The sequence below is a fragment of the Aethalodelphis obliquidens genome, unplaced genomic scaffold (genome assembly GCF_003676395.1).
Source record: "Aethalodelphis obliquidens isolate GAN/ISIS:26980383/991018 unplaced genomic scaffold, ASM367639v1 scaffold125, whole genome shotgun sequence".
In the NCBI taxonomy this organism is placed as follows: Eukaryota; Metazoa; Chordata; class Mammalia; order Artiodactyla; family Delphinidae; genus Aethalodelphis; species Aethalodelphis obliquidens.
Window position 1 is genome coordinate 143,931 of NW_020838069.1, and position 12,941 is coordinate 156,871.

Consider the following 12,941-nt stretch of genomic DNA (forward strand, 5'->3'; position numbering starts at 1 on the left):
ATAGCAACTATATTTCAATTAAAAAAAAAGAGGTTGCAAACTGAAAAGATGTTTTGGTGGAACTGGAAATAGTAATGGAGTTATAGCCAATTCTTTTGGGTGATTGGAAGAAGGTGGAAGCAAATGAAAGATTTTTTTTTCAACAATTTGAATCAAAATGCCTTGAATTTTGCATTGCTGTCCTGACAAAGAATAACAAACGTGTAATAGATAAAATTTTTGGTCAAATCACCTAGATAGGAAAAGTTTAAAGTTTGTTAGAAGTTTTATAACCAGGTATTTTACATGGTGTTAGCAGAATCATTACTTTGCTTTCATAGTTAACTTTTTCCAGTCCTAGGAAAAGCCCTTCTGTGGTTATAAAGCCAGAAGCATGTTCTCCACAACTTGGAAAACCATCTTTCCCTACAAAGGAGTCTTTTAGTGCTAACATGTCCCTTCCCCACCCCTGCCAGACCGATCCAGGATATAAGTCCCTGATGGGCAAAGAGGGTAAGTCAGTCTATCCATCATCTATTGCTCTCTATCAGACTACTGAGACTTGAGCCTTGAAACATTGGAGTATTTATTTTCTCCTCGTTTCTGTGGGTCAGCAGTTCTGATAGCACAGTGGGGATGGTTTGTCTCTGCGGGCACTGAAGCCTTGTAGGGGGCTGGAGGATCTATTTCAAGGTGGCTCACTCACATGTCTGGCAGTGGAATTCCTTTCCACATGTGGGCCTTTCCACAGGGCTACTTGGCTGATCTCATAACCTAGTAGATGGCTTCCTCTAGAGCTAGCAAACCCAGAGAGATAGGTGGAAGCTATCCTTTTTATGGCCTAGCCTCAAAAGTCACATAGCATCACTTCTGCCACATTCTGTTTGTTAGAAGTGAGTCATTGAGTCTGGGCCATGTTCAAGGGGAAGAAAACTAGGCTGCACCCTTTGAGGAGAAGTGTGTCAAAGAATTTGCAGGCATATTTTAAAACCTCCAGTCAGCATCCATTGCCACGCCAGAAACACAGCTAGTATGCAGGAACATGTGCTCCTTTCATCGCCCAGCTGAGTCCAGACTGAGGGAATGCTACTGCTTTCTAGAGAGACAATCTAGCATTAGTAGGTTTTCACTCTGAGACTGTGCTATGCCAGTTTATCTTACAATTCAGATACATTGCCTTTCTCCTACCATCAACCCTTTCAAGTCATTAGCATCACGCCACCCCTGAGAACTACAGCTACTAACATTTTTGATATTTAGCAACTTCAGGAGAGGTTATCGGGTGGTGTGATGAGCAGGCAGTGGAGCCCACCAGCCTGGCCGAGAGTCCCAGTCACACTGCTTACTGGCTTGCATGATTTGAGCAAGTCCCTTAACCTCTGTGCATCAGTTTTCCCATATGTAAAACAGAGCCAATGATAACACCTCCTGGTTGGGTTGCTGTGAGGAACAAGAGAGCTAGCATGTATAAAGCTCTTAGAACAGTGTCTGGCACATAATAAGAATCATATAAAATGCTTTTATGTTATTGCCTGATTTTGAAGTGGGGCAAACAATTTAATTTTCTTTTCCTTTCCTTTCCTTATGCAAGTTCCTGTTTTATATGAGGAAGGCAAAGATGTGAAGGTTCTTGAGTTGCTTTGGCTCTTGTTTTGATCCAAAGTTGAAGAAGTAGAACAATGTATGTTTTAAACTCATTACATTTAAGAGTTTCTGCTATACTTGTGCTTTTGTGTTCCAGTTTTGATTAACATATTATCTGTTATTCAGAGAATAAGACCCACAGTCTGGGAGATGACCCGATAAAGCAAGAACAGTCCCAGAAAAGGCTTATTGACAGCTGGATGCAGAGATCAAACACTCAAGGTACCAGAATGCCTGCTCCTTCTGCAGGAGGCCTTCCTGGGTCCAATCATCCTCTGTGATGCTGCAGTGGAATTGCCTAGGGAACTGTCCTGGGCTCAATCAGTACCCCAGGCAGTGCTTTAGAGGGTCCAGGGGAGTAGTAGTCTGTGGCTTAAGCAGAAGACTATAAAATGGAAGGGGCCAAGAGCAAGTATGCCTCCGAGCCTTCAGTACCCACAGGCGTCTCAAGGGAACTTAGTGGCAGTTTAGAGGATAGTTACCATCACAGAAAAGCACTCTCATGTCAGAACCTTCTACAGTCACCTTGTCTTCTGCAGGCTCCATTTTGATAAACCTTCTCCTGAAGCAGCCTTTGATCCCAGGGTCATCCCTAGGTCTGTGCCACCTCCTGAGCAGTTGTTCTGAGGCTCCTACCGGCACCCTGTTCCAGCTACCCGGGCTTGGCAGGTAAGCATAAGACTCCTAAAAAGCTTGTTTGGAAGAAGTTTCCAGGAAGCAAGTCCCTATCTGGTCCTGACCGGCCTAGGAGGTCTGCTCTGGGCAGGAAAACTAGAGAATTTAGCAGGCAGGTTGTTTGGGTCCCTTGACCTTATCTCCCTCTCACACTTGTGTGTTTTCTTTTGTGTCTATTGCTAGTACCTTGACTGGGATTTCAAGCCTGAGGACCACAGGTTCTTGTGATGGGTCATTTCCCCTCTTGGCCCTGAGAGAAGCACAGAACCTGGCACTTACTGGACTGAATCTGGTGGCCAGGAATGAAGGCTCCTGTGACAGAGACCCAGCAGAGGGAGGCGGAAGGGCCTTCCCACTCTGCCAGCTTCCTGGAGCTGTGCACCTCCTCCCCCTGGTACAGTTCTTTATCGGCTTACACTGCCAGGCTCTGCAGGATTTGGCAGCAGCCAAGAGAAGCGGAGCGCCTGCGGACTCACCGACACATCCCTCCTGTGTGAGCTCTGGGGTAGAGGCCAGCCCCGAGGACTCACTTTGCAACCTGGAAGGCTTCTCTGTGGCTTCACTAAGCGTTCTTCAGCACCTGGTGTGCCACAGCGGAGCAGTCATTTGCCTGTTACTATCAGGAGCAGGCGCCGATTCTGCTGCTAGGGAAGGAGACCAGAGCCTGGTTGACGGACATGGTCGTGGGGATGTGACCTCAGCCCCAGGGAGGCTTGCTGGTGACCAAGGCCAGCACCCACTATTGAAGATGCTTCTTCAACTTTTGGCTTTCTCTTCTGCAGCAACAGGTCACCTTAAAGCCAGTGTCCTCAGCCAGTGCCTTAAGGTTTTGGTGAAATTAGCTGAAAATGCTTCCTTTGATTTCCTGCCCAGGTATAACGCAGCATGGGAGTCATGATTCCTTGTGGGTCTTACCCGGCCTCTTGAGGTCTGTCCTGTGGCCCCTGTACTTGTTCCCATCTTGACTCGTCCATACTGCTCAGCTCTAAGCCTTGGTTTAGGTTCTTAGCTAGAGTTCTGAAGTGATGGGAAGTGGGGCCAGGAGTTAGAAGAACCAAGGAAGTGGTTTATTTGGCTTAGTTCTGCCTCTGGATAGTAGGTAAGCAAAAGAAGCTAGTCACTATGGAAGAGTGTCCTGCCCCCGAAACAGACAAAGGTTGAATCAAGAGGCCTTTGAACCTGGGACATGGATCAGGTGAAGACCAGATTTCACAGCCACATTGAAGTTTAGTTTGGTGGGGTTCCCTGAAGAAGCAGAGGGTGTGTGGAGGGTCTGCAGCTACAAGCTGACCTTGCTGGGCATCTGCTCATCATCATGGTGTCCACCACTGGCATGAGCCACAGGTTACTTGCTCTTCTTTAGGTTTGTTGCGGAACACTGTTGTCGTAAATTCCTAGCTTGGGATTCCAGACCCTCAACACTGGGAGGGTAAACACCACCCAGCCAATCCCCTCGTCCTGTAATCCCATCTCCCCCTCAGCATTCCACCAAGAGGCCAGTTCCTCTGTTGGATGTCTCTTAAGCCTTTTTGTCTCTGAACTCAGAATACCTGTTTGCTAAAAACACTTCTGGATCCTGGTTTCCATATGAATATATTCTGGCTTGTCTGGTGCATCCTAAAGGTGGTGCTTAGAGCTAGACACAGTGTACTGCAGAGTAGTGTGAGCAGCAAGGTAGGCGTGTTACCATCACCCAGGTGCCTGGCAGGGGGCCCAGCTCATGGTGGCTGATTGCTTCTTTTTTTATTATTGAGTCTTCTCTTTCCTTTTATTTTTTTTAATTCCGTAGTGCTTTACAGTTTCCAAAAGTTTCACACACGATTTCATATAATCCCATAACAATGCTTTTTTTAAATCCCCTACCGCTATATTGCCCTTCCTCCCTTCCCTCTCCCCACTGGTAACCACTAGTTTGTTTTCTGTGTCTGTAAGCCTGTTTCTTTTTTGTTGTTGTTGTTTGTTTTTTTTGTTTGTTTTTTTGTTTGTTTTTGCGGTACGCGGGCCTCTCACTGTTGTGGCCCCTCCCGTTGCGCAGCACAGGCTCCGGATGCCCAGGCTCAGCGGCCATGGCTCACGGGCCCAGCCACTCCACGGCATGTGGGATCCTCCCGGACCGGGGCACGAACCCGTGTCCCCTGCATCGGTAGGCGGACTCCCAACCACTGCGCCACCAGGGAAGCCCCTGTTTCTTTTTTGTTTTGTTCACTAGTTTGCTGTATTTTTTAGATTCCACATACGATATCATACAGTATTTGCCTTTCTGTCTGACTTACTTCACTTAGCATAATGCCCTCCAAGGCCATCCATGTTGCTGCAAATGGCAAAATTTTGTTTTTTTATGGCTGAGTAGTATTCGAGTGTGTGTGTGTGTGTGTGTGTGTGTGTGTGTGTGTGTGTGTGTGTGTACGTGTACCACATCTTCTTTATCCATTCATCTGTTGATGGTTGCTTCCATACCTTGGCAATTGTAGATGACGCTGCTATGAACATTGGGGTGCATGTTTCTTTTCAAAGTAGTGTTTTTGGTTTTTTTCAGATATATACCCAGGAGTGGAATTGCTGGGTCACATGGTACTTCTACTTTTAATTTTTTGAGAAACCCCTATACTGTTTTCCACAGTGGCTGCACCAATTTACATTCCGCCAACAGTGTAGGATGGTTCCCTTTTCTTCACATTTGTTGTGTTCTTTTTGATGATAGCCATTCTGACTGGTGTGAGGTGGTATCTCATTGTGGTTTTGATTTGCATTTCCCTGATGATGAGTGATATTGAGCATCTTTTCATGTGCCTGTTGGCCATCTGGATGTCCTCTTTGGAAAAATGTCTTTTCAGTTCTGCCCGTTTTTTGATTGGGTTGTTTGTTTGATGTTGAGTTGTATGAGCTGTTTGTATATGTTGGCTATTAACCCCTTATCGGTCATATCACTTAGTTGTCTTCTCCCATTCAACAGGTTGTGTTTTCATTTTGTCGATGGTTTCCTTTGTTGTGCAAAAGGTTTTAAATTTAATTAGGTCCCATTTGTTTATTTTTGCTTTTGTTTCCTTTGCTTTAGGAGATGGATCCAAAAAAAAAAAATTTGCTGCTATTTATGTCAAAGAGTGTTCTGCCTATGTTTTCCTCTAGGAGTTTGATAGTAGCTGGTCTTCCCTTTAGGTCTTTAATCCATGAGTTTATTTCTGTATATGGTGTTAGAGAATGTTCTAATTTCATTGTCTTACAAGTAGCTGTCCAGTTTTCCCAGCACCACTTATTGAATAGACTGTCTTTTCTCCACTGTATAGTCTTGCCTCCTTTGTTACAGATTAAATGACCTTAGGTATGTAGGTTTATTTCTGGGCTCTCTATTCAGTTCCGTTGATCTATGTGTCTGTTTTTGCACCAGTACCATACTGTTTTGACTACTGTAGCACTGTAGTATAGTCTGAAGTCAGGGAGTATGATTCCTCCAGCTCTGTTCTTCTTTTTCAAGATTATTTTGGCTGTTTCAGGGTCTTTCATGTTTCCATATAAATTTAAAATTTTATTCTAGGTTCTGTGAAAAATTCCATTGGTAACTTGATAACAATTGCACTGAATCTGTAGATTGCCTTGGGTAGTATAGGCATTTTGACAGTATTGATTCTTCCAATCCAAGAACAGGGTATATCTTTCCGTTTATGTCGTCTTCAATTCCTTTCATCAGTGTCTTATAGTTTTTGGAGTACAGGCCTTTTGCCTCCTTAGGTAGGTTTATTCTTAGGTGTTTTATTCTTTTTGATGCGATGGTAAATGGGATTGTTTCCTTAATTTCTCTTTCTGATAGCTCATTGCTAGTGTATAGAAATGCAACAGATTTCCGTATATTAATTTTGTATCCTGCAACTTTACCAAATTCATTGATGAGCTCTAGTAGTTTTCTGGTGGCACCTGTAGGATTTATGTATAGTATAATGTCATCTGCAGACAGTGACAGTTTTATTTCTTCCTTGCCAATTTGGATTCCCTTTTATTTCTTTTTCTTCTGATTGCTGTGGTTAGGACTTCCAAAACTATGTTGAATAAAAGTGGTGAGAGTGCTCATCCTTGTCTTCTTCCTGATCTTAGAGGAAATGCTCTCAGCTTTTCACCAATGAGTATGATTTTTTTAAATTTTATTTATTTATTTATTTGGGCTGCATTGGGTCTTAGTTGTGGTGAGATCTTCGTTGAGGCATGCGAGATCTTTAGTTGCAACGCATGGTCTCTTCATTGTGGCACACGGGCTTCTCTCTAGTTGTGGCATGTGGGTTTTCTCTTCTCTAGTTGTGTGTGCAGGGTCCAGAGTGTGTGGACTCTGTAGTTGTGGCGCGCAGGCTCCAGAGTGTGTGGGCTCTGTAGTTTGCAGCATGTGAGCTCTCTGAGGCACACAAGCTTAGTTGCCCCGAGGCACATGGGATCTTAGTTCCCCGACCAGGGATCAAACCTGCGTCCCCTGCTTTGGAAGGTGGATTCTTTACCACTGGACCACAAGGAAAGTCCCTACCAATATGATGTTAGCTGTGGGTTTTTCATATATGGCCTTCATTATGTTGAGGTATGTTCCCCTCTATGCCTACTTTCTGGAGTTTTTCTCTTAAATGGATGTTGAACTTTGTCAAAAGCTTTTTCTGCATCTATTGAGATGATCACATGGTGTTTATTCTTCAGTTTGTTAATGTGGTGTATCACATTGATTGATATGTGGATATTGAAAAATCTTTGCATCCGTTTCTTACTTTTTAAATGAATGAATTCCAGGAACCACATTTTTAGCAGTTCTCTTGGTAGATATATCATCATTCTATTCCTGTTGAGCTTGTCCACAATAACATCAAAAAACAGCCATTTAATGGGTGCTTACTGCAGGCCAGACACAGATGCCTTCTGTTCACTAGCTTGGATGGCACCATCAGAGCCCTGTTGTCTTCACGCCCAGTACAGAGCCTGGCTCACTGTGAGCACTCAGTGTTTGCTGAATGAATAAACCCCATGTTGAGGTAGGGAAACTTGTCTGAAACCCCAGAGGGAGTATGCTAGATCAGCCAGTTAGGCTCCTGAATCATTGTTCTTGATCACTGTCTGATGCCACCTCCCACACAGTGCTTCTCTGAATTCCTTCATGCTTGCAGGCTGAACCCCATTACCACACAGCTTCTTGTTCACCTTGAAGTAAAAGCCAGGGACAGGTGCTCCCAAGGCTCCATAGCAGTATACGATACAACATGAGCAGCCAGGCAGGCTGTGATCTCCTATGAAAGGCACCACTGCCCACCCAGGCTTGAGGGCACATCATCCCCTCAGACTCTTGTCTTCCCACTGCATCTGTTTTAGGGGTAGGTCCAGCGTAGCTCCCCAGGTACTGGCATGGCAGGCGCTTTTGAACAAAAAGTTGTCATCCCCAGCTCAGCCAGGGCAGCATGACGTATTTATTGTGCATTTAGGGGCTGTGCCAAAAAAAAAAATTTTTTCATTTAAAAAGGCGGCTCTGATGCTGTCAAAAATAATTTGGAAACCACTGTGTTGTATATAAAGATGGATTTTTTTAGTTTCAGGGGCCACTTCTGGCCTAATAATGAAATTAGGTAGTAACCGGTTAAATTCCAGTTTCCCACAAAGTTCCACACTCCCTGGTGACTAGAAACATTCAGCTTGTCTCTCATACAGGATTTGCTCTAAAATGAGTTCGCCCCAAAAAGACCTTGCTTCCTAATGGTGTACAAGGAATATTCTTAACCCTTGGTGCCTTGCGCATGAAAAGGGACATACCCGCAGAACTGCCCCTCCCCCCACCCACGAGGCTGTGTGGGTTGAGCAAAAAGCAGTGCTTGTCTTTGGACTCGGTTCCTTGGTAATGAATGCGCCATCCCTTTGCCCCCAAGACCAGGGGGAGAGTGCCCAAGCCCCTCACCATGCACACCCTGAGTGTGTACCTTCTCATACGTGGCAGCAGAGGAGCTGGTGTTTCCCGACAAGTGGGGAAAATGAAGTCTTCCTTGCCCAGCGAGTGGTCTCGTAAGATCCAACCATAGCCAAGTCCACATTGTTGCTGCTGATGCCTGGCCAGTCCTCTGGTGGTGGGCACAGGACGTTTCTCTCACACTCAAGTTGAACCTGCCTCCCTGTTTGGGAGCAGAGGCAGGAAGGAGCCCAAGAGTAGTGCAGAGGCCGGCACCCGAGGTCCAGGGGGGCACCTCGTATTTGCTGGGTGGCACTGTGCCAGGTAAGGGCCTGTCATCTCTAAGGGATGACAGGCCCTGTCCCTCACAGCAGTCCCACAGTGAAGGGTAGTACCCACTCGTTCACCTGAAACAAGTATCAGCAAGTAGGGTGGCATTTGAACTCAGGTCTGTCTGAATCGAGTCTCCTTTTTACTGGCCTCTTCAATTTCCTGTTGCCTATCGTGAAAGGTGAGGGTGAGTTATGGGATTGGGTTGGAGGCGTCACATCTCTCTGGGGCCCTGTGTTTCAGGTTCCAGTGTGTGTTCCGGGTGCTGCCACAGTGCCTGCGCCCAGAGACACCCCTGCCTAGTGTGCTGCTGACTATTGAGCTCCTGTCCCTCCTGGTGGACCATGAGAAGCTTGCACCTCAGCTCTGCTCCCACCCGGGTAAAGCAGGCCAGGGGCGTGCGTCTGGACTCCTGCAGCTTGGAGGGAAGGGTGGTGGCAGGGGCAGGTCCAGGGCCTCCTGAGGGCTTCTGCAGCTTGTACCTCAGGCACTGGGTGAGAAGGCGGATCCTGAGTGAGAGGTGGTGTGTCCTTTCCAGAAGGCTGCCTCCTGCTGCTGCTGTACATGTACATCACATCGAGGCCTGACAAAGCCGCCTCGGAGACACAGTGGCTTCAGCTGGAACAAGAGGTAAAGACACCAGAGCCCCTTTTGTGCTGCTCACCAACCCACCCCACCCCACCCCACTCCATCCCATGTAAGAGCCACTCTTCTCCTTCCTCTGGGAATTAAAGGAAGCTTTAATTCATTTTGGTAACACGCTGAGCCACTAGCAAGGTAAACTCATTTGGGGGGCTCCATACTACACAGATACAGTACAGTCGGAGCCCAGGGTATCCTGGGACTTGGCAAAGTTGCCTGGTGGCTGGAGGTGGGCACGGAGGCAGGTGGGTCAGTGGTGAGACACAGGTGTTGGTCCTGAGTGTCTCCTGGGAAGGTCCCAAAACACTACCACCTCTTGGATCCCATTAGTGCAGACAAGCAGTTGCTGAGGCAACTGGAGCTCTTGTAGAAGGCTGAGAAAGCCCTCCCTGTGACCAGGGCCTCACTGTGCCATGGATGGGACAGTCTGTTCTTGTTCTAGGCTGTGTGGCTCCTGGCTAAGCTTGCTGTGCAGAGCCCCTCCTCCCCAGTCACTGGTTCCAGCTGCCAGTGCAACGTGGAGGTGAGTGCCGGGGGCAGGCAGGGGCCGACAGTGGGCAGCTCTGCTGGTGAATGACAGGGCCCCGTGAAAGCATCCCATGCTCCTTCACCAGGGCTAGACCCTGGTGCCACTGTTCAGAACCTTCCTCACCCGGGTGGCTAGGAAAGATGCTGCCCAGCTAAGCAGGTTGTCAGGGTGCAGGGACCACCTGACCTGACCTCAGCCTGTGCCCTCCCTCAGGTAGTCAGAGCACTCACGGTGATGCTGCACAGACAGTGGCTGACTGTGCGGAGGGCAGGGGGGCCCCCGAGGACTGACCAGCAGAAGCGGACGGTGCGGTGTCTGCGAGATACAGTGCTGCTGCTGCACAGTCTGTCCCAAAAGGACAAGCTTTTCACTGTGCACTGCGTGGAGGTCCTGCATCAGTACGACCAGGTGATGCCAGGGGTCAGCATGCTGATTCGAGGGCTTCCTGACGTGACAGGCTGTGAAGGTGAGCCTGCAGGAGGGCCCCTCCCTGCCCCAGCCCACATGTGGAGTTTGCCCTGAAGTTCATGGACAAATCAGACTACCTGGCCTTAGGTCAGCAGTGCTCCATCCACACAGCCTTTGCCGGCACGGGGGCCATTTTGTTTTCTTCCCTGTCCGGTTCTTCTCTCAGCATATCAGCCTGCCTTTTGATCATACCTACTGAGTCGGCCTGGCAGAGCCACGGTTTTTCCAGAAACATCCCTGTCTGAATTGCCTTTGTATTATTTTGCTTGCAGTAGCTGAGGGAGCAAGGCCTGGGTGTGGAAGGGACTGCTTAGTTCCTGTGGGCCTGGTGGGGAGGAGAGGTGGGACCTCCCCCAGTCCCAGCACCTTCAGGCAGGACTTCACCACAGAACCCTCTTGTTTTTGGCTCAGAGGCAGCCCTGGATGATCTCTGTGCCGTGGAGGCTGATGTGGACGACCCCGAGATGGACTGTGGCTGAGGCCTGTGAGCATCGAGCCACATGGTGGCACCAACACCACCACTTTCCTTACCTCATCCCCTGATTAAAAGCAGTGACTGGCTGTTAAAGAAAAGGCCAGCCTTATGTTTCCTGAGTCTGATCTGTGTCGGCTAAGTGGGAGGGACAGAGCAGGAGGAGGACCCAGGGAAGGCTGAGATCCTTCTTCCTGTTCCTGGCCAGCAGCCCCACGGTAATGAATCTGCTTTGAGGAAGGAGCCCTGCCTTGCCCTGCCCTGCCTGTGGAATTGTCCTGAGTCATCACTTTCGCCTGAGGCCATGGGAAGAAACCATTGTGTGGCAGGGAAGAAGGTGGCCCTCAGCCCAGGCCTAAACCAGGGAGGCCTGGGAAAATGGGGCCAAGGGGTGGGTGCAAAATGGCCACGGCAGGGGCTCCCAGCAGGCTCAAGTCCTGGAGCTAGCCTGCCCCATAGCCCTGTCCTCCCGGTGTGAGGGCGTGAGGGCCCTGGTGCATTGTGCCAGCCAGCAGGCCCACAGCGAGAGGTCTGAGGAGGCCTTTGGGGATAGCACTGTGGGTGCCTGGGGAGGGACAGGTGTTGGCAGGAGGGACAGCCCAGGCAGGCTGACAAGCGGGGCGGGCCTTGCTCACACCAGCCGCTGGGCGGGCTCAGGCCGAGTTTCACTTCCCGCCACTGCTGCCAGCAGCAAGAACCAGCTGGAGAGCGTGCAGCACCCTGAGTCATTGCTGCCTGCCTGCTACTCGGTAAGTGAGGACCCCCGAGGGGAGGGGGTAGGGTGGGAGGGCATGGGTACCTGCCCCACCAACCCTCACCAGACTAAGCGGGCACTAGGGGGAGGAGCCAAGCCTTCCCCTGAACAGAAAACAGTGTGCTGGTCCCACTAAGAAAGCCACCCCACCCTCCCTGGCTTCCTGCCCTGGAAATGGGTCCTGGAGCTCAGCAACAGTGCCTGCCCATGCAGGGAAGGCCAGAGGGGTGCTCCTGCCCACCCCACCCCACTTGCCTTACCTCTTATCACTGGGCACTCACACACCCACCACCCACCCCATGCTCCTCCCCAGGCTCAGCGGCAGATACCCACCATGGGCTCGCAGGCCTTGCCCCCGGGTCCTGTGCAGACCCTCATCTTCTTGGACCTGGAGGCCACTGGCCTGCCCTTCTCCCAGCCCAAGGTCACAGAGCTTTGCCTGCTGGCCATCCACAGATGGGCCCTGGAGAGACTTCCTACCCCTCAGGGGCCTCCTTCAACAGTGCCCCCACCACCCCGGGTGCTGGACAAGCTCTCCCTGTGCGTGGCTCCGGGGAAGGCCTGTAGCCCTGCAGCCAGTGAGATCACAGGCCTGAGCACACCTGTGCTGGCTGCACACGGGCGTCAATGCTTCGATGCCAACCTGGCCAACATGCTCCGAGCCTTCCTGCAGCGCCAACCACAGCCCTGGTGCCTTGTGGCACACAACGGTGACCGCTACGACTTCCCCCTGCTCCAGGCAGAGCTGGCTGTGCTGGGCCTTGCCAGTGCTCTGGAGGGCGCCTTCTGTGTGGATAGCATTGCTGCCCTGAAGGCCCTGGAGCAAGCTGACAGCCCCTCAGAGCACGGCCCAAGGAAGAGCTACAGCCTGGGCAGCATCTACATGCGCCTGTACGGGCAGGCCCCACCAGACTCACACACAGCCGAGGGTGACGTCCTCGCCCTGCTCAGCATCTGTCAGTGGAGGCCACGAGCCCTGCTGCGGTGGGTAGATGCTCACGCCAGGCCCTTCAGCACCGTCAAGCCGATGTACGTGGTCACAGCCTCGACTGGAACCAGCCCAAGGCCGTCTGCTGCTACGGCCACGGTACCCCTGGCCAGAGCCAGGGGCACCAGCCCCAACGGTGGTGGAAACAGGAACCCTAAGCCCCTTTCCCCAGTGAAGAGCCCTGGAGCCCCACCCAGGGAGGGACTGCTGGCCCCACTGGGCCTGCTGGCCTTCCTGACCTTGGCAGTAGCCACGCTGTATAGGCTGTCCTTGGCCATACCCGGGCAGTAGGCCAAGAAGAAAATTCTGACTAATAAAGACCCTCCACAGCACCGAGTGATCACTCACTTCTACCCACCGTGGCAGCCTGAGAGCCTCCCGCACTTCTGCCCACACTGAGACACCTGGGGCCGGGGGCACAGGAAGTGGCAGTCTTTGTCCATCACCCTCCCTAGCAGGATGGTCAGACGTCTGAGCCCAATAAAAGTAGGGAAAACAAGGAACTTCAAATACTGGATGGAAATGATACCTAGCCTAAAACCCAATCCCAGCAGCCAAGGAAGG

General features: G+C 50.2%; 2 protein-coding genes across 4 annotated transcripts in view; both read left to right on the forward strand.

Moving 5' to 3' along the window:
• ATRIP (ATR interacting protein) overlaps positions 1-10,751 on the forward strand; it is a 17,038-nt gene extending 6,287 nt beyond the window's left edge. Inside the window, exons 5-13 of one of the 3 annotated variants that reach the window (XM_027098583.1) lie at positions 335-492; positions 1,750-1,845; positions 2,163-2,292; positions 2,482-3,171; positions 8,768-8,904; positions 9,063-9,154; positions 9,609-9,689; positions 9,909-10,161; positions 10,575-10,751. In XM_027098583.1, the coding sequence (XP_026954384.1) occupies positions 335-492; positions 1,750-1,845; positions 2,163-2,292; positions 2,482-3,171; positions 8,768-8,904; positions 9,063-9,154; positions 9,609-9,689; positions 9,909-10,161; positions 10,575-10,642 (1,705 nt within the window). In that variant the 3' untranslated portion in view covers positions 10,643-10,751. Of the gene's footprint in view, positions 1-334; positions 493-1,749; positions 1,846-2,162; positions 2,293-2,481; positions 3,172-8,767; positions 8,905-9,062; positions 9,155-9,592; positions 9,743-9,908; positions 10,162-10,574 lie in introns of those variants that run through there. The other 2 variants (XM_027098585.1, XM_027098584.1) reach the window with 2 other exon arrangements.
• A 16-nt stretch (positions 10,752-10,767) lies between these two features.
• Positions 10,768-12,882, forward strand: TREX1 (three prime repair exonuclease 1). Its single transcript, XM_027098597.1, has 2 exons — positions 10,768-11,384; positions 11,703-12,882. Exon 2 carries the CDS (start codon positions 11,724-11,726, stop codon positions 12,666-12,668), a length of 945 nt encoding a protein of 314 aa, XP_026954398.1. The 5' UTR covers positions 10,768-11,384; positions 11,703-11,723; the 3' UTR covers positions 12,669-12,882.
• The last annotated feature ends 59 nt before the right edge of the window (positions 12,883-12,941 follow it).